Here is a 19,282-nt window from a genome sequence, read left to right on the forward strand (position 1 = left end):
CAAGAGGCTGCCAGTGGAATTACAATAAACTGGCACTGCAGTGAAAGTAGCACACAGACCCCTGTGTGCTATCAGCCCTATCAAGCACATAGGGGCTTTACCAAATCCCCAAATGTGCTCTATACTTACCTTGAATCTAGCAGAAGCAGGCTCAGATCCAGGTACCCCACCCAGCTCTTCCCAGATGTAAGTTCTAACCCCCGCTCTAAGAAAATTAATGCAGCAGTGTCCAAATACAGCCTGTCGAATATTAAAACACAGCTAGAAGCTCCCCTCTCCCTGCTACTGCAGGGGATATTTTTTGCTGGCGATCTCAACTCACAAACAATTTTTATTCAACCATCAGTGGAGATGTGAGCATGGGCAAATACAAATGCAAGCACCCATCATATTTCATAAAATCCTCTCTCCCACTGGAGGTGCTAATTAAGTGCAGTCCTCAGACTCCTGGCATGATGCAGCCATTGATCATAGGGGCTAAAGATGACTGACTGCTGTTGCTAAGCAGTATTGGTTAAATACAACATCCCTGTAGGATCACCAGGATTATACCAGTGCAATGATGTATACACCCTGTGGCTTACACCTGTAAAAGGTGGGGAATTCTGAATTACAAAACCTCCAAAGTCTACTTCAGGGGTGATGCATCAATCCTTGCTCAGGGCTGGACCTAAAATCACATTCTAGCCCTAAGTGAAAAATAGCCCATATCCACAGGGATGTCTGCTCTGCATTCCATAAAAGACCCATCATTCTGTCTGGTCTAATCCTGAAGGATAAAATGTCTGCACAACAATCTGCTTATTGAGAGTGTTCCAACTTGCAGTAGCTGATCATTAAAAAGATCTTGCAGGCTAAAACTAGCACTGTCCCTGCTCTGTGCTTCACTCTCGCTCAGAGGTGACAACACATGCGTATTTCCCCGCTGTGTTCCTCTGCTCTGCTCTTGAAAGCAGGTAGCAAAATGAAAATTACAAATGTCCTAGCCTCTCTATTCAGTGTTTACGAATTTTGTAAATTTCACCTAGCTACAAGAATGAATCAGGCACACACAGCAGGGGAAGCATTACATACACGCCTGAGATAGCAGGGAATAACTGCATGCTGGGTTATTACTGTAGGGTTCAAGCCAATGCACAATTTTGAATGGCTGATTTTAAAAAAATATCAGATAATAAATCAAGGTTACCATGATGCAAGTCCTTTAAGTGAAACAAAGTAAATGAGCAGAGTGGGGAGACAAGGAGAGAGAATCAATAACCACCCCCCACAAGCCAGAAAGTCCCACTGTCTCCTCCCAGTCTTTCTTTTGCTTGGCAACAGAAAGCTCATACCCTGAAGAATGAATTTTCCATGGAGGATTTGGGTTTTATTAGTTATTTTATGCTCTGGCCATATCTATTTTAGCAGCACAGCAGGATTGATTGGTATCAGCTGAGATCCAAGGACTCCTGATGAATCACTGCTGGACTCTTTTATGCTTGCTGCACCAATACAGAAGAGCAAGAGTAATGCAAAATGACTCTGCTGTGGTTTTCTCAATATGTCAGCTCAGTAGCCAGGAGGTCAGGGGGAGAGGGCCAGAGATGGACCTAGGTGGCATGGCAAGTTCCCATCCTCACCTTTCACCTCTGTAGACCCAGATTCAAACCATGTTCAGTTCAAAAAGCGAAAACCAGCATGGGACTCATCCTAGTCTTTATCAGTGAACATAACAAGGCTCCCCCAATTTAGCACAATTGGCAGTCTCTGCCTAGACCTGAAATAGTCCGGATCGGCAGCAGTCCATGCTGTGTTCCACTGACAGCTGTGTGGAGGAAGTGTGTACCACGCCTACCCACAGAGGGCCTAATTCTCCACTGCCTTGCACCTTGGGTAGTCATTTACACCTCCGGAAAGTCCTTCATGATCACTAAATTTATTCCCCAATTAAAACAAAACCCTACTCAGTGTCCTGCCTGAAAAACATCCATCTGTCAGGCCCTCACAGATGCACAGAAGGAGGCACTAACGTATATGACTGACTAATGTAAAATTAATGTGTGCTATCCAAAATAGAGAACAAAATTAGGCCTTGAAAAAATTACTAGACAAAAGGAATAAAACAGCAAGGCAGAATCTGATATAACTAATGGAGGCTTTGGAAGTCTAGGCATCCAGACCCTTGCCATCCCAGCAGCTGACAAGTGTTTGAGATGCTATCATTAGGCTCTACTTGGGGTTTCCATATCTCATACTATTTGCCAGCTAATAGATATATGATGAAGCTGATGGTTCCCCTTAGCTACTCGCTGGTGAAGAAGCTGTCTTGTCCCATTTCTGAAACCTCCAAGCTGCTTTATGGAAAGATATTCTTAGACACCCTGCTTCCTTCTCAGCCACCTGATTCCTGCAATGGGGAGGGATGCAAGGGGCAGCAATCTGCTCTAACTCTCCCCCATTCTCCACACTGTCGATTCTCTCCCTCAAGCATTGTCTGTTGCTGCTGCTCTTGGCTTTCCTAAGCACCTGCAGTGTTAAATGGACACATTTCTGCTTGGAGGATTTTGACTAATAGCAAGGAAATTGCCCAGAGTCCTGTTAATTTCAATTCCTCATACTTTGACAGGGACAGGAAAGCAGGTTGTGGGCAGGCTGATTGGTTTACACTAATTTCATATTTAGGAGATTTTGTTTGGAATCACAAGTACTAAGAAGAGGGAGATTTTCAAAGTCACAAAAAAGAATTAAACACCCAACTGTTATCAAAAGTTAGAGTGATTCAGAGGCCCAACTTCCATTATACCTTTGCAAATTTCACCCCAAAACCATTAATTCTGCAGAAATTGATGGTCTAACCCTCCCTTTCCCATATCTCTTCTGCCTCCCCTACCTTACCTTCCCAACACTAACCCAGAAAGCTTTCCCATTCATTACTAGCAAATGGTTACAGGCTTTTTCAAGTCCTGCACAAAATCATCATGGTTTTACCCCTAATGAGCATGTTGAATCCCTTCACCACTGCTGAACTTTCCAGCCAAAGAAAGTGCATATTCTTTCACACCTGAAAAGTATGCTTCCTGGATACACCTGGTATATCATATTATGCAGAGGTGGTTAAATGGGACTATACAAAATGAGAGCATATTATAATGGAACTGCTGACACAACATTAGCTACAGTGTGTGTGTCATGATGGCAAAACTATAATTACAATTTCACAGTAAATCCAGGTTTTACATATCCAAGAAGTCAAACTCCCACACATTTTTCTCGCTGTCTGGTATGAGCTTTTGATCTATTGCCTCCACTTGAATTTTTGATCCAAAGTTTCAAAGAAGCGGACTAAAAAAAACCAATCTTTTTTTAATGTGGTTCAAAAGGGCTCGGTAGTTGTAATAGGCAAACAGAAAATTACTTTTTAAAAACTAATCAATTCCAACAACAAGAAAAGGTTAAAAGGGTGAAATCAGATAGATAGAAAATTAATACTGCTCCCTCTCAAATCTATCTATGCATTCATAATGTTGCAATCCACATAGAAACTAGACACAAAATACATGGAATTCTTTCTTGCTTTAATACATGAATTCAAATACAGTGATAGGTACTCTACAGGTCTTTAAATTTCTCAGTCTACTTGAAATTTCACCTCCTTCAACACTAAATTAAAAGCTGTTTCAGGTCCTACACCAGCCCCATCCCCTTGACAGTTTGTGCAGTTTCACAATCATGCTGATTCTGAGTTTTTTATAAAATTTTCTCCTCTTGCTGTAGGAAAGAATCATATGAACAGCAATGGAAATGGGCCACACAGGAGAAACAATGCAACATGCAACAAAGAAAGTGTTGCCAAATGTGCAAGGAAATCAAGCCAAATACAAGTGCGGTAAGTTAGATTGCTAATATTATCTTTACTCCTACCAACCTTGGCTGTTAGACTTGCAACAAAATTCAGCATAAAGTGTTCAGGCAGCAACCCTAACAATACCTATTTTAAAATAAAATGCAATCCCTTCTGTCACAAACCTGACTGCAGGGGCCCCCAGGGTTGCCTGTGCACTGTTGGGTTACATAAGAATTTTTCAGGTCCCCCTTTCTGCAGAGGGAGCTGGCCTGGAGTATCACTCACCTAGAAATCCTCTTTCCACAGGCAATTAGTAAGGAGACAAATAACAAAAAGCAAACAGGATAACACAAACAGAACTGACTATAATTTGGAGACAGGAAACAAGACCCTCAGCTAGCAACACTTTAGCCTTTCTGAGAGGCTTGCCAGCATCTCCAGAAATCAGCCTGATTTCTGCCAGTCCTGACCCTGGGGGTCTTCTTGGCCCTTCCTAACCCACATTAACTGCCAAGCCCCTTGCAGCTTGCCCCCAAACTGCATTCTCAACAGTCACCGGAACCCTCCAGAAAGTTCTGGCCCACCCAAGGCGCCCGGCGCTGCTCTGGCTGCACGGACCAATCCTAACCACATCCCAAACCTTAATGACACACACTCGGCACATCTACATGAGACGCTTACTGCTATGTAGCCTACTAACACCGCACAGTAGTGTGTTGGTCAAAAACCATGCTAATATGCTACTGCGTCGTGTTATTAGGCTACTGTGCAGTAAGCGCCACAAGAAAAACCCCCATGTGCTGGCGCTACTGCGCAGTAGCACAAGTTACTACGTACATAGTTACCACTTGGTTAACCAAGTACAAAACTTGATGTGCAGTAACTACAGCACATTCACGAACATGTAGACATGCCCACTGACAACACAATGTGATCCAAACCTGCACGAGTCAGTACAAAGTGCTGAGGCAGCCACCCTAGCAACACATTCAAAAGCAATCGCTTCTGCCTATCCTAAATGGATGCAGGACCCTGCTGGCTTTGGCGCGTCCCACTGCAACAACCGACGGACAACAAGGAAACACCCCGGCAGCCCGCGGCCCCCCGCCACGTGACAGGGCTCCCGACGCCCGCCTGCACCGCGGAGCCCCACGACTGCCATGAACAGCGATCCCACCCAGACTTGATCCAGCACTCGCGGGAATCAAAGGATCAGAGGCACCTGGCTGGACCCCAGCCCATCACACGGGGCTCTGTTGTCTCCATGGGCCAAAAAGGCCCTGATCCACAGCTACCCGGCAGGGGAAACACCATGTGTCTGGGTCCAAGAAGGCAGTTTTCCTTAAGCGTTCCTGGGGATCACTGTTCTTCCGGCGTGGTTCAGGACCCGCCGAGGTGTTGGGGCTTAAAGCCCACTTTATGGAAATGGGAGGCTCCTCCCTAGCTTGCTCCTGCGGCCCTACGGCTGAGGGCAGGTAAAACTCGGGCATCTGAACCTGGAGACTCCGGGCTTGGGCCTGCACGTAGGATGCCCGCCAGAAGACTTTGGAAACATCCGAAGCACCTGGGGGGTGGAGGACGTCTGCCGGTTGTTGGGCCACTTACGGTTCTGGACTGACCCATGGATTTGGACTTGATTTGGCTTGGAGCATGAAACATGTCTTCAAAAAAGAGAAGAAAAAAGACGCGTGGCTCCGTCAGCAGCGCAGAAGGGGGATCGCGGGGGCAGGAGCAGGGGCTGGAGCGCAGGATCCCTCCCTGCTGGCTCCGGAGCAACTCCAGCCAAGCCGGGGGTGGGGGGCAGATCCCAGCTCTGGGGCTGAGCAGAACAACCAGTGCCACGCGACTTTCGTGTGGGGAGCCCCCCCGGGGCCCAGAGGCGGCCGCTGCCCCGGGACAGGAGCCCTCGCCGCCTCCCCCGGCCCGGCCCGCGCCCCCACGCACGCACCGCGCCGTCTCGCAGCGCCCCGTCTCCAAGGTGCGGACGCCAGAGCCCGTTGCTAAGGGGCTGAACCATTCCAGCCGGCCGGGGGAGGGCGGACGGGTACTCGACACCTCCTCCCCGAGTGACACGGGGAACAAGCCCCCAGCCCCACGTGGCACTTCTCTCCGCCGGGTCTCTGCCTGCCTGCGGTTCGCCTGGCTCTGAACGTGCCGCTTCCCCTCCGTCCCCTAGCTTGGGATTATGGTCGAGTCCAAGCAGAGCCCCGAAGTGGAGGAGCGAAGAGTGTCCCAAGCTAAACCCGGAAGTGGGCCCCTCTTGTCTCTAGGAGGATACTCCGTGGTCGAAGCAGCGTCCTAGGCTGGGTCGGGGACCGGTGGGGACTGAGCGCGGGGGCTTCCACAGCTCTCCTGTGTTGCCCTGCTCCATAGCCGCCTCCCTTCAGCTGGGCTGTTCTGGGCTCTGGAAGTGTGATGTGCTTCCCTCCTGACCGGCATCAGGGACAACAGGAGCCCCAGTGGCTTGACAGTGTTGCCAAGTGTACAAGAATTATTGTATTTGTACAGTAATTTCAACCCTTGTACGATATACAAATCAATAATAGCAAAAGTGCTCAAACTGTACAAGGGGTTTGGAAAGAGCACACACCAACTGCTGCAGCTTCCTTAGCCTGACAAAGGGTTTTTGAACCTGAAAGCTTGCTTAATAACTATTCTCCAACCATTTGGGTTGGTCTACTAAAAGATATCAAATTCACCCAAGGAACCTTGTCAAACTACAATAATTTTTGTGGCAGGTAGCCAGGCTGTAGCCATATTAGTCTAGAGGAAAAAGCAATCTGGATAGGGTTACAGGTAATATAACAGATATCATCTCTACCATGAGCCCAGATTGCAATAATTTTTTGAGGCAGTTAATTGATGCAGCGTATGCAAAACGCAAGTCATTCTCAGGGAGTCTTAACCAACTTTGGGGTTTGCTGTCAGCACTTTCTTATGACTGCTTGCCTTGAAATAAAGAAATATTTCAAGTTTGATGACCTTGTTCTCATTCACTCAGCAGAGATTTACAGTGAGCAATATAAAGTAAATAAGAACACGATTTATTTGTATTATTTGCATACTTATTTGCATATTTTCTTGTGTACAATAGTTTTTCAGCAAATACGACAATTCTGACCTTCCAATATGGCAATTTCATATTTAAGACCTGGCAACACTGGTGGCTGTTGCCTGCATGTTGCGGTGGGAGGCATCTAGCACTTGGTACTTATGCAATGGCTAGCGCAAGGGGACCTTGAGCATCTTGGACAGGGGTGTCAAACATATGGCCCACAGGCCACATTTGGCTTGTGGATCTGGCCTCTGTGATGTGGCCTGCAGGTTGCTGGCCTGAGCCCATGCCCCAGCCCTGGCCCAGCCCCACCATACTGCATGTGCTGCAGGCAGCATGGGGTTGGTGCAGGGCACCGTGTGCAGCACCAAGTCCAGTCCATACACTGCGGGCAGTGCAGACTCCCCACCAGTCACATGCCAGCTGTGGTGCCTTCTGGCGTTGAAGTAGTGGCGATGCATAGGGGGTGCACATGCACCCCGAGAGTGCCAGTGCATCCCCTGACCAGCTGCACTCACGGCTTAGGCGATGGGCAGAGGGACAGGCGGGAGTGCCGGTGCCCCCCCTGCAAGCATCGGCCAATCGCTGCAGCCGCTCCCAGAAGCAGCTGCAGCAATTGGCTGCAGCAATTGGTCACAGGGGTTCCCCCAGGCAGTGAGATCTGCCACAGGGGACCCCTCGCAGCAACCAGATCAGGGCCCCCACTGGTTGGCGGGATTGGCCGCAGGGGGGGCCCCCCCCCCCCCCCCCCCCCAACTAGGGCAGCACCAGTCGCCCATGCCTTGAAGAAATGAAAAGAAAGATCAGTCTGGGAGAAGAGTGATTTGTTACAAAGTAGGGCTGTTCATGGATTCATAGATTGTAAGGGGCTGGAAGGGACCTTGTAGATCAGGGGTGGGCAAAATTCAGTCCGTGGGCCAAATGCAGCCCGCCAGGCCATTCTATGCAGCCCGCAGGGCCCCTAAAAAATTTAGAAAATTAATATTTAGCTGCCCCAGGCTGTCTGTTATGCAACCCTCGATGGCTTGCCAAACTCAGTAAGCAGCCCTTTGCCCGAAATAATTGCTTGCCCCTGTTGTAGATCATCGAAGCCAGTCCCCCTGCACTAGGCAGGAAAAGACAACTCCCCAGCAAGGTGACTGTTCAGTCTCCTTTTGAAGCCACCAACAGATTTGGAAATTTAGAGAGAATCCTAACTGAGATAGAGTTGTATGCAAAGTACAGGGGAGGCTTTCAAAAGTGTGTGGCTAATTGATCCCATAGCTCTGCCCTCTTTCACATAGACTCTTTCTCCACCTGCACGGTGTTGTTTTACATGTAGTGTGCATATACACCTCTATAATCATACTTATTTGGGCAGTAATGTCCAGTTCCTACCAGGACTCAGGAGACCACTTCTCCAAAGTAAAAAGGGAACTAGGGATGAAAAGTGCTATGTAGGAGCAAAGTAGGATTAGGATCCACAAAGTGTTTCTCTACAAGATGCACCTTTGTAAGCATGCAAGTTATATAGCACAATGCACAGAATATGACTACTGTAGTAATGTCCAAAAACCACAGCGAGCTTGAAACTACTCCCCTATGTAGTAGTAGAGGGTCACTTCCCCAAAGACAGCTTGTAGTCAAAAAGGGTATGAAAAAGAATACAACACTCGAGGAAGTTTTGGGGATGAAAATAAAACCAAGTCTTGTTTATTTCTTGGATTATGGGTAGATGGGAAGGGGGTTTTAAGGAGAAAAAGCTAAAAACATAGGAGGATAAAAAAGGGGTATTAATGGAAGAGAAGAAAATGGAGTAGATGGGATAAATCCAATCCGAGTTCATTGCCCAAAGGAACCTGTGTTATGGTGGGTGAAAGGAAGAAGACCAACTGCTACTTCTGTACCCTGAATTTTTATCTACTGCAGCAGAAATCCCTTCCCCCCACATCCCTATTTGCTTTTAGCCAGGCAGGCAGGTGTGAAGTTATTGCTCCTGCAGTATAAAACCTGCTGTCATGCAATTCAGCTGCCGAAGAAGTTGGATCTGGAGTTATGAGGTGCTGCAGCGCACAGTGGGAGGGAATGCTATGCAGATTATCAGCACTAGCTTACCCAGAACAGACAAGATAACAGACACTAATTCTGCATTTAGGTCCACTGCTTAATGCAGCAGCCACCCAGAAACCTGTTGTGGACAGGGGCTATATTCCTTAGAGCAGCTACCCCCGGCACACTTGCCAGATCACGGCACACAACGGCATTTTGCTTAGTATGCATGCAGCACAGCAGATAGCAGAGGAGCTGCAAGTGGCCTGATCCTTGTTGTGGCAGTGTAGCCTTGGCGCCTTCCCCACCATCCGCCTCCAGGCGTGCATGCACCTGCTGCCGGCAATGAGCTAGGCTGGGACTCTGTAGATCCGCTTGCAAGCTCTGTGGTAGGCATGCATGCCTCGGGGCAGACAGTGAAGAAGGGGCTGGAGCTGCGCTGCCACAACAAGGATTGGGCCCCTCACAGCTCCTCCACTGTACGCCCTTGGCACACCAACATCTTACAAGTGGAGGTTGCGGGTGTTTTTGACACTGCCCAAAAACATAGTTGACCCCTGCCTTAGAGGACTGGGGCAGAGAGCCAGACCACAAGGAGGCAGCAGAGCTCACACAATGAACACAGGACTGGATAATAGTCTTGCATTAAACTTTGCCAGTGAAGGGGAGCTCTGCACACAAGTGATCCTGAACAGCGCAGTCAAGCTAGCCAGGGAAGCGTTTGTGCATTCAGAATATCTGCAAGCAATAAAATGTCAGTAATAAAATGCGGGGAACAGTGAAATGGAAGCCGCAGCAGCACAGCAGCCTCTTGCTGCAGGAAGCCTCTTCCAGTAACACATGGACCCTCCTTTGCAACTGTACACTCAGTTCCCCAGAAGCTGAGGTCATAGAAGCCATAACTCCCAGTGCTGAATGGCTTCATGCTCCTGCCCAAGCAGCAGCTGCTTAGGACAAGTCCAGGGGTGGATTCCCCATGCTTACACCAAGACCTCATTCCTTATTGAAAAGGCAGCTGGCTTGCATTGGTTATATTTGATATAACTGTGTATATCCCACATGGCGTTCCTACCAGTCAGGTTCCAGTTCATTTTACTCTCTGATAGGGAGCAGAGAGGTGGACTAGGTAAATCCCAAATGAGTTTTGCTAATGGAAGAGCCCAGGCAATGTATCTCAGGCCCCCTCTCCTCTACACAGAGAGAAGTCTGAATTCACAGCAGGTCTTCACTGTCCCTGTGGTTCATCTTGTCTCATTTTACCGTGCATTTCAAGGTTCAATACAGAATGCTTCAGTGAGTCAGAAGATGAAAGCCTAAAAGTCTAACTGGCTGGGCCTTCAGAAAACTATTGGGCCATAACAGAGACCAGACGGATGTGTGATGGACTATGGTCTCTGTCTGTGTGTACCAATGGCTTCCCTGCTCTGCTCATCTAAGATCCACAAGTGTGTGACCCCGGAGGAATCGTGGGGGTGGTTCAGAGTCACCATGCTCAAGCAGCTATCCTGTGCCCACAGGGATATTGTTTTAATTCCAGGTGTCTCAGAGGACTGGCTTGATCCAGGGGTGGGGAGTTAAGTCCAGATATGTCTGTGCAGAGTTTTGGTAGTTTGCAGCTGACTTATTAGCTACCTCAATTTCTTTGTAAGTTTCTGTGTTCATTGTTGTATAGTGCAACTGCAGTCAGGGTATCTGGTGTGAGGGGGGCAACACCAGCTGGGTTGGGGAAAGACTAGGAAGCTGTTCGCTGAAAGAGCTCTCTCCTGCTCCTTTGCTGGGCCTTGGCTCTGACACTTCTAGATAGCACTGCATTGGTCTGGAGCTCCTTGGAGCCTTTGTTGAACTCTGCTTTGTCAGGGGTTCAGTTATGATCCTGCTCCATGCCAGCACTGAGGAGAAAGAAGTCCCTTGACTCCTCTGACCAGCTTAGCCACACTGACAAAGCCTACATGGGGGAGAGAGCTGCCACCTGTGGGCGCTTCATGCCCCTCCCATGCAGGTGAGTTGACAGGGGTAGGGATCAGCCATGGCTCTGCCTCCACAGCAGAGCTGCAAGGAGAAGCAGTCTGCACCAGCTGGCACAGATTGTACCCCATTCAGCACAAGGGGGGAAAGCTAAATCAGACCATCAAGCAAGATCAGCTGGAAGTTGTCCTTCACTTGAGATGGATAGCACCGTTATAGTCCTTTGTGAACAGTTCAAAGGTGCCAGCACAAGTGCAGGTCAGCAAAATCTGCCTGCACATCATATAACAGAGTTCTGATTGACCTCTGTTCTAGCTGGCCATTTAATCATCCTGTCTGAAAGTAGTCAAATCTGTTTGAATCAGGTATCAGGATTCAAAGGCAGCCCAGAAGAGTGATGCACAAAATGAGCAAATCATAAACCTCAGCCTGGAGGAAACAGTGTACAAAACCTTGCCTGCCTTCAGTGTATAAACAACCCAATTCCTTTTGTTACATAGTTGTAAAATCAGTGTATCCTGACCTGGTCCAAATTCTCCAACAACCTACTTCCATGCTGCAGCACTAAGATAGCAGGCTTTATGCAGTACAATACATGGAATGACCCTAAAGTCATGGCTGTATCAGAAATCACCACCTGGGTTGTGGATTACCTTTCAAAGCCATTACTGAAACTGCAGTAGGATTAAGAATGCCCTTCATATAGAAGTTCAAACATGTGTCTGACTTTCATGAACTTTAAAGATGACGGGCTGGATTCTTTACTGCCTTGTGTCATCATTTAAACTTATGTAAAGTTGGTGTGAAACACTATCAGGTATAGTAGCATTTCTCCATCCACCCATTGGCAATGTGTCAGGGAGGAATGGATGGGGGAGATATGTGCCCCCTGCAAATGTCTGCGCCAACAGTGGGGCATGGGGCTGCAGCCTGGCTGGAACCGGGGCCTGGCAGCAGTGTGGGGTGGTGTGGCGGCAGTTCAATTTCTTGTACCAACAGTGGGATGTGGGGCTGCAGCCTGGCTGGATCCAACACCTGGCAGCAATGGGGGCGGCAGTGGTACAAAGTTGTGCCCTCCCCGCACTGCGGTAATGGCACAGAGTTGTGCCTGCCCCCCACCCCACTGTCAGCAATTACGTGTTACCTATGCACCCACCTAACACACATTCTGCAGAAGGGGTGTACATGACTACATGAGGTGCAAGACCATTGGAGAATCACTCCCCTAGCTTTCTTTCTCCACACCTACATGTGTTCCCACACACAAGATAAGATATTAAGCTAGAGTAAACACCACATGTTGTGCTAACACTAACAGTATCTTACAGAAACTACTTAAACATACCTTAAAATGCAGCATCACAAGGAATGGTCATATGTATAAATGGTGAGACACGGTTAGTTAATTTTGACCCTAGTCACTCACTTCTACACACATGTATCTACCTTTCAGAAAATGTGAACCTCTTTAGGATGCCATTTGAACTTAGGAAGAAAGAACTTAGAATAGATTCAGCTCCTGCTTTCAACAGCTCTGACAATGCAATGCAACCATAAACCAGCCAGTTAAGGTGGTTTACAGCTGTTTTGTGGCCAGAGCAGTGCAGGGCAGCAAACATGCAGCAATGTGCCTGGCCATTTTGATTTCCCTTGTTAGAAAAATCCACACATTATGAATATCCTCCCCTCTCAATTATATTTTTCAATGCAACCTTAATACTGAAACAGTGACCAAAAGATCTCAGCTTCTCACCTCTGCTATAATGCCACAGTTAGTAAGCAGAGTAAGTCGTATCACCAGGAACAGTTCTTTTACATGGCTGATTAATTTAAACAACAAATTCTACAATCCAAACTAGAACAACGAGTTTCCCATGGGATTTGGGGACAGCAGCAAGTGAGGCACCAGTCCTGGGTGCCAATTTGGAGGGGCACCAAAATGACAGCCCCCACGGGAGCCTGCACTGTTGCTGCTGCAACAGCCATGTTCAAGAAGCCTGTGCCAAGGCAGAAGCAGCCCCTGGGCAAGTAGTTAAGCACTCACTTCCCTTCTCCCCACTCCACCCCTGCACTGCCCAGGGCATCAACATTTTAAGTTATGCCTGTGCTTGGGGACTCAACTCCTTCAGAAGTTCCAGCCTAAAGGATAATGAGTCAGATTTTGTACAGCACCAGATGATGCACAAACAGGTCACTTCACCTAAAAGAGAGAAGGGGGTGGGATTAGAATGCCAGAATTACACAGAAAGTGTTAAAACAGCTCTCCACCTTCTTGGGGAGAATGCTGTTGGGACATATGAACATTGGTGAATAGAACTATGTTTAACAGAAGGCCAGATTGCAATATCATTATTCACACTGAGGAGCATTTGACTTTAGTACTATTCATTAGTAAAGATAGATATCATCACAATCTGGCCCACAATGGAATCAAACACCCCCAAATTCTACAGGGGAAAATAGGGCCAACAGAGAACTGTTTGGATTTGCTGGAAATGCCAAAGTGTTTGTGTTCACTCACTCATTCATGTGCACACACACACATACATGCACAAAGATAAAAACAGAAACTACTCTCTCGTCTAGGAAATACCTCCCAAACCCTTTAAAATAATATAAAATGGCATCTTACGAGTAACTGCTAGGAAATGTATTGCCTTACCACGGTTTAACAGTCTTACAAGTCAAACGTGTCTCAGCTGGTTATATTCTGCATATCTCACTGAACTTCAATGGATCTATATCCATTTATACCAGAGCAACCCAAGATTTGGTTTTCCCCCTCTCAAATATCTTTTTAATATTTTAAAAAAGTTCCCATTCTCAACCTGGATGAACCTAACAGTCACTAGCGCAATGCTCAAGTATACCCAGGTCCAAATCCCTGTTTTAAATCAAGTAGATAAGAATCTTGACCACAATTGTTTAACTGATCAGGTTAGTGACAAGACCACCAGGCTCTTGCTACTCTGGTGTGGATGAGTTGCTTTCTCCTTTTGACCTGAGCAGTTTTTCTCCAGTAATTGTTTTTCCCAAATCTGGCCTATTCCTGCAAAGATTTGGAAGTCTCACAAGCTAGCATTTTCCAACAAAAAATATTTTGTGTAAAATACAACTTCTTGAGAATTTTCCAATGTCTGGATCAACGCACAGAACAGACCAGGGTTCAAGCTAGGTTATACTAGTATTAGTTTAAGGTAGAGCCTTAGCAAATCTGTTTTTCACAATAACAAAACAGACACCATTACGCCTGAATAAAAGACAGATTCCAGCATTCTAGGGGAATATGAAACCAGCATCCCAGGCACCTGCATTGTTGACTTGTGCAGAATGATGTCATTCCAAGTTCTGTATATAGACTGGCTCCCAACTGCATCTTTCTGCTACTTGTTCATCATTTGATTTATTGCACCAGAAACCAGCTTGACTTCCTGCTATCAGTAACATTGGACTGTCAACATCTGTTAGTTCACATCATTTATCTGTGTAATTCATGTATGTCTGAAGCACCTTAAGGCTTCCTAAGGAGCAGATCTTCCTGCATGAATCCTTTTTATTATAATTTTGGTATGTTTCAAAACCAGTCAAGGGGAACCAAATAAATGGATTTTTCAATGACACCGGATATTATATGAAGTGATCATCATACAAGCATCTCTAGGAAACTGAATTGAAGGAAATATGAATTTTGAGTGAGGACTGTTTTCCTGTGTGTACATGTGTCTGTACGTCTGTGCATGTGTTGTGGGTGGAACAACATTGCAAACAATCTATTCTTTGTTCTACCTCCCCATTACAACAGCGGTGTGCACCATCTGTCATTAAAATTTAAGAATGTACAGTGGGACAGCAGAAGCCAAGGACCACACTCCATCTTAGGATACAGACTCTGGAGTGCAGAAAATACATCAGGGACCTGAAAGGTAATACCAATGCCCAGCACTGAGTACTCCTGTACGTGCTTTCATAAGGTTGCTCCACTCACTCTCACCTGTGTGGAGCTGCTACCCTCCAGCAATGACTGCTTTGCCCAGCATAAGTTTCTAGAGCTCTCTCAGCTCAGGCACTAGCAACTAATTTCTTAAAAAGATCCCAGCTTTGCAGGTTCAGATTCTCCTGCTATGCCCTAGTATGGGTCAGTAGCATAAGGATGCAATGGTGTAAGGAGGGTTGAATTGGGGTGAGAGGGCCTCTAAGGCCCATGAAAAGCTCTCTCAGCCTGGGAGAAGTGTGTAACCCACACCTAAACAGCAACTGCAGAGAATGGCAAGAACAGTCAAGATTTGAAACAAGCTGTGGTCATGGAGATGTGCCTAATTAGAAGGAAATGGTATAACAAGTCAGAAAATTACAGAGTCCAATTGTATATCATCATCATGTTGATTTCTGGCTCACCCCTTCCCCCCTCCTTATGTTGATGCACCAGTCCCCACTTCAATACCTGCCACGTCCTTTTAGAGAGCTGACATTTCCATTCCTGACATTTTCTTCAGCTCCATCTGGGAATTAATGGCCGGATATTAACACCGATGGGGCCGTTTATCATAATTAGTCTCATGAAGCTACTAAGCATTTCAACTATTTTTCATCAGCTATGAGGAAATACACTGCAGAATCCAGTAGCTGAGACGGACAATTTATTTATTGATTGATTTATTTTGGTCTGTCAGGATTCGCCTTTAAAGTTTGCCAAAGTTGAGCAACGCTTCTTGAGATGACGACAAGGCTGACCTGACTTCAGCAAGCTGCTGCAAATAAGTGGACCTGGAGCCAGTTGATATATAGGGGAGACATTTGTTATCCTGACATGTTCTGTAATTTATCCTCTCCCCCTGTCCTGCCTCAACCTTGCCAAAATAAGTGACAAGTTGCAACAGTTTGACTGGATGAGCTCCTGTAGTGAAGCCAAATGGTGGAAGGAAAGGACACAAGCAAAAACAGGTGTCCTACCCTGCTTACTTGCTCCACTCCCCCTTCTTCTATCCCTCCTACCCCACCCTACCCCCAACACCCAGCCATGCTCAGCTTGGGTCCCATGCCACAACTGGAAGATGCCTACAGGCTCACTTCCCACAGGTCATCATTTAGCTATGTGATCTAGGTGATCCTTGCACTGTACTAAAGAGGGCAGTCACAGAGAGTACACATATTTAAGATACTTGTCTATAACTAGGACATGCAGGAGCAATCCTCCTAGATGCTCTTGTTAAAAAAAATCTAGCTAGAAGCCTAGTAAAGTACTGTGCCACCATACACCTCTCTCAGTCAAAGACCTAAACATCCATAATACCCAACAAATGGGTGGGCATGAGGCAAAGCCTTGTAAACTAGGGAGATCCAACAGCTGTACCTCACAGCTAGTTGTAAGCTAGAAGAGGGGTTTCTGGTCCGTTGTCTGCACTTCCCTTCATGAGATCAAGCTGATGGTCTGTCTGAACTGTGCCTAAGCTGCTAGAGCAGGGGTGGGCAAAGTCTGGCCTGTGGGTGAGACCAAGCCTGCGGTGGATTCCATTTCCCAGCAGCCCTTGCCCACATCACTGCAGCCAGTTTCCATGAAGACCTCAGCAGCAGCAGGACCGTGACAGCACAGAGCCAGGGTTTCCATGGAGACTGGGCCAGCCCCAGCGGTGCTGGCAGGGCACATGGCTGGGCAGGGAGCTGACTCAGTGCCAGGATCTTGCGGCAGTGACAGTGTGGCCTGGAGCCAGGGCAGAACTGTGATCCACTGCCTGCATGCCCCAGGCAGTGGTGTGCAGGCAGCAGATCACGGCTCTGCCTTGGCTCCAGACCACACTGTCACTGCCACAAGATCCCAGCCCCAGCCCCGAAGCAGTTCCCCACACAGCCACATGGCCTGCCAGCACTGCTGGGGCTGGTCTCCATGGAAACCCTGGCCCGTGCTGTCACTGCCCTGTTGCTGCTGGGGTCTCCATGGAAACTGGCTGTAGCAATGCAGGTAGGGGCTGCTGGGAAATGGAGTCAGGCCATTGGCTGGACCTGCCATTTGGCCCACCTCCGTCCTAGAGCCTGCTCCAAAGATGAATAAGTGGAAAGAATTATATAGGCTTGGGTCAGCATGGAGTTGCATCCATTCTATATGCATTCCTTCAAACAACAACTATTCTGCGCCCAGCCTCAGAGTCCTTTCTAGGCAGATGGTTAGCAAAACATTATTTGCAAGCCAAATGCAAGGAACTTCCTTGGCACTCATCACTAGTGCTTTACATCTGAGCCCAATGACTGCCCTTAAATCTAGGATGATAAGTAAACCCAATGTCTAGGATGGGTGTTCATATCACATGCAGGTTATGGTGTGTGGGATGAAACAGACTTGCTTTAGATGAAGAAGCTTCATTGATACTATTTTCCCACCCCCTTCCTTTTCTAAATATTCCTCCTTCCAAGTTTCCTAAGAACGGCATATAGAGATTTAGGGGTACATGTTATAGCCGTGTTGGTCTAAGAAACAGAGATAAACACAGCTTCTGGGTCAGAGGTAATATATTTTATTAGACCAACTAAAATAGTAGCAAAAACATTTCTTTGCAAGCTTTCCAGTATACACACCATTTTTCAGGCTGAGGAGAATTCAAAGACTGTAAAAAGTCTCCTTTTTTGCTACTATTTAGCTGGTCTAATAAAAGATATTGCCTCTGACCCAAGAGCTTTGTTTATTTCTATTCCTTAGACCAATATGGCTATAACATATATCCCTGAAACATAGAAGATTGTATTTAACCATTTGGAAATGTAAAACGTCATTGCTAACCAAGGAAGAAGAAATTTTCACCTCCCTGTCTGACATTGGACACCTCCAGGGAAAAAGTCTGCCTAATCTGCAAATCACTGAGCAACCTTCTAACACAAGGACTCTGAGGGACACAGGGGGATACATTTCTACCCTCTACCTCCTCTGTCAAGTTTCTTTTCTAGCTAGGAGAACGTTTACAATCGTTGAATTCTCCTCTGCCTGAAGAAGGGTGTGTGTATCCAAAAGCTTGCAAATACATTTTTTTTTTGGTTATTATTTAGTTGGTCTAATAAAAGACACTACCTCTGATCCAAGAGCTTTGTTTATGTAGAGATTTAAGCATTCAGCAAATCCCAGCATGCTGTCCTCAGTGAACCATCAAGATGTTGTCCTAATGAAGTGGCTTTCTCATTAGGAAGGAGAGCAATAGCTACAGAAAAAAAGAGGGACATTTCATAGCTTGCTGCAGCATCCAACCTTCCTTCACACAGCTCTGCCAGAGCTTTTTATTCCTGATTTGCATCAACCTCTGCTCTTCCAGACCTGCTCACCTACACAGGTGGTAGTTCTCCCAATGTCCCTTAAATCCTCACCTGTATATTTTTGGTATATCAGTCCCAAATTGCCACCCAGCCTCAGCCCCGTTCCTCTCACTAGGCCCATAGCCTAGACCCACTGCACTGGACCCCCGCTTCTGGGTTTCCACCCCTGGCTTTGCCCCTCCCCTGCTTGGGCCTTGCTGGGACTTCTCCACCCATGATGATCCATAACAAAGCCACCAGTTTAAACTAAAGCACAAGTGCAAGCCTTCTAACTAAAACAGACTGGTCCCCATACTGGGCCCTAGCTCACTGGCTGTGCCATTAGACTTCCTCCTACTCTGGGTTGTATTCTTCTGCAGGCCACAGGCAGCCCCCAGGAGAGGTCAGCTATCAGCCAGGAACTCCTCTACAGCCTTCTTGAGCAAGAACTCTTTCCTCTGCACCCAACAGGACCAGACTGTTCCCCTGGTTCCAGCCCGGGGTGTCTATATATGCCTTCTCAGCCCAGCCCCTTCCGGTCAGGTGGTGCCTCAGCCCCCTGCAGGGCCTAATGGCTGGTCTCCATGGCAGCTTACACCTGCTGCTCTAGCAGCACCCTTGCTGTGCAGGCTAAGCAAGGGAGCTTATTGCAGAGCAGGTAGTTCTGCAATAGGTATTCGTTGCCTATTCTCTTGCAGCCAGCTCATTCTCAACAGCGTCCCTTTGACTGGTTGCAGGTGCACCTCTTTGCCTTAATGGGTAGGGACCTACTTAATTTGCAGGGGCTGCCTCTAATTCCAGGGGCAGAACATGGGCCTCGGCAGCCATTTTGCATGTGCAGTATGGTGGCCCCCATCCCAATGCCTCTGATTGGCCCTGCCCCTCACCACAGATTGGCTATGGGGGCTGCCTGTCATGTGGTTCTGCCCCTCCCTGTTGATTGGCTGCAAGGACTACCCATCATGTAGCCTTACCCTCTGCCAATTGGTGGAGAGGCATGGGGCCACATGACAAGCAGCCCTCACAGCCAATCAGTGACAAGGGGTATGAGCAGCAGCTGTTTTGCCCGCAGCCCTTTGAGTGGGCAGACCCTCCTTCCCCACCCTGCCAAGCTGCTGCAGTGCACTGAGGACTGC

At 47.4% G+C, this 19,282-nt stretch overlaps 1 protein-coding gene across 1 annotated transcript in view; it reads right to left on the bottom strand.

Moving 5' to 3' along the window:
* Positions 1-17,998, bottom strand: part of DNAH1 (dynein axonemal heavy chain 1) — a 176,203-nt gene extending 158,205 nt beyond the window's left edge. Inside the window, exon 1 of the mRNA XM_006028963.3 lies at positions 17,929-17,998. Within this exon, the coding sequence (XP_006029025.1) occupies positions 17,929-17,968 (40 nt within the window). The 5' untranslated portion in view covers positions 17,969-17,998. The remainder of the gene's footprint in view (positions 1-17,928) is intronic.
* Positions 17,999-19,282: the final 1,284 nt, after the last annotated feature.

Source organism: Alligator sinensis, unplaced genomic scaffold, assembly GCF_000455745.1.
Source record: "Alligator sinensis unplaced genomic scaffold, ASM45574v1 scaffold610_1, whole genome shotgun sequence".
Classification (NCBI taxonomy): Eukaryota; Metazoa; Chordata; order Crocodylia; family Alligatoridae; genus Alligator; species Alligator sinensis.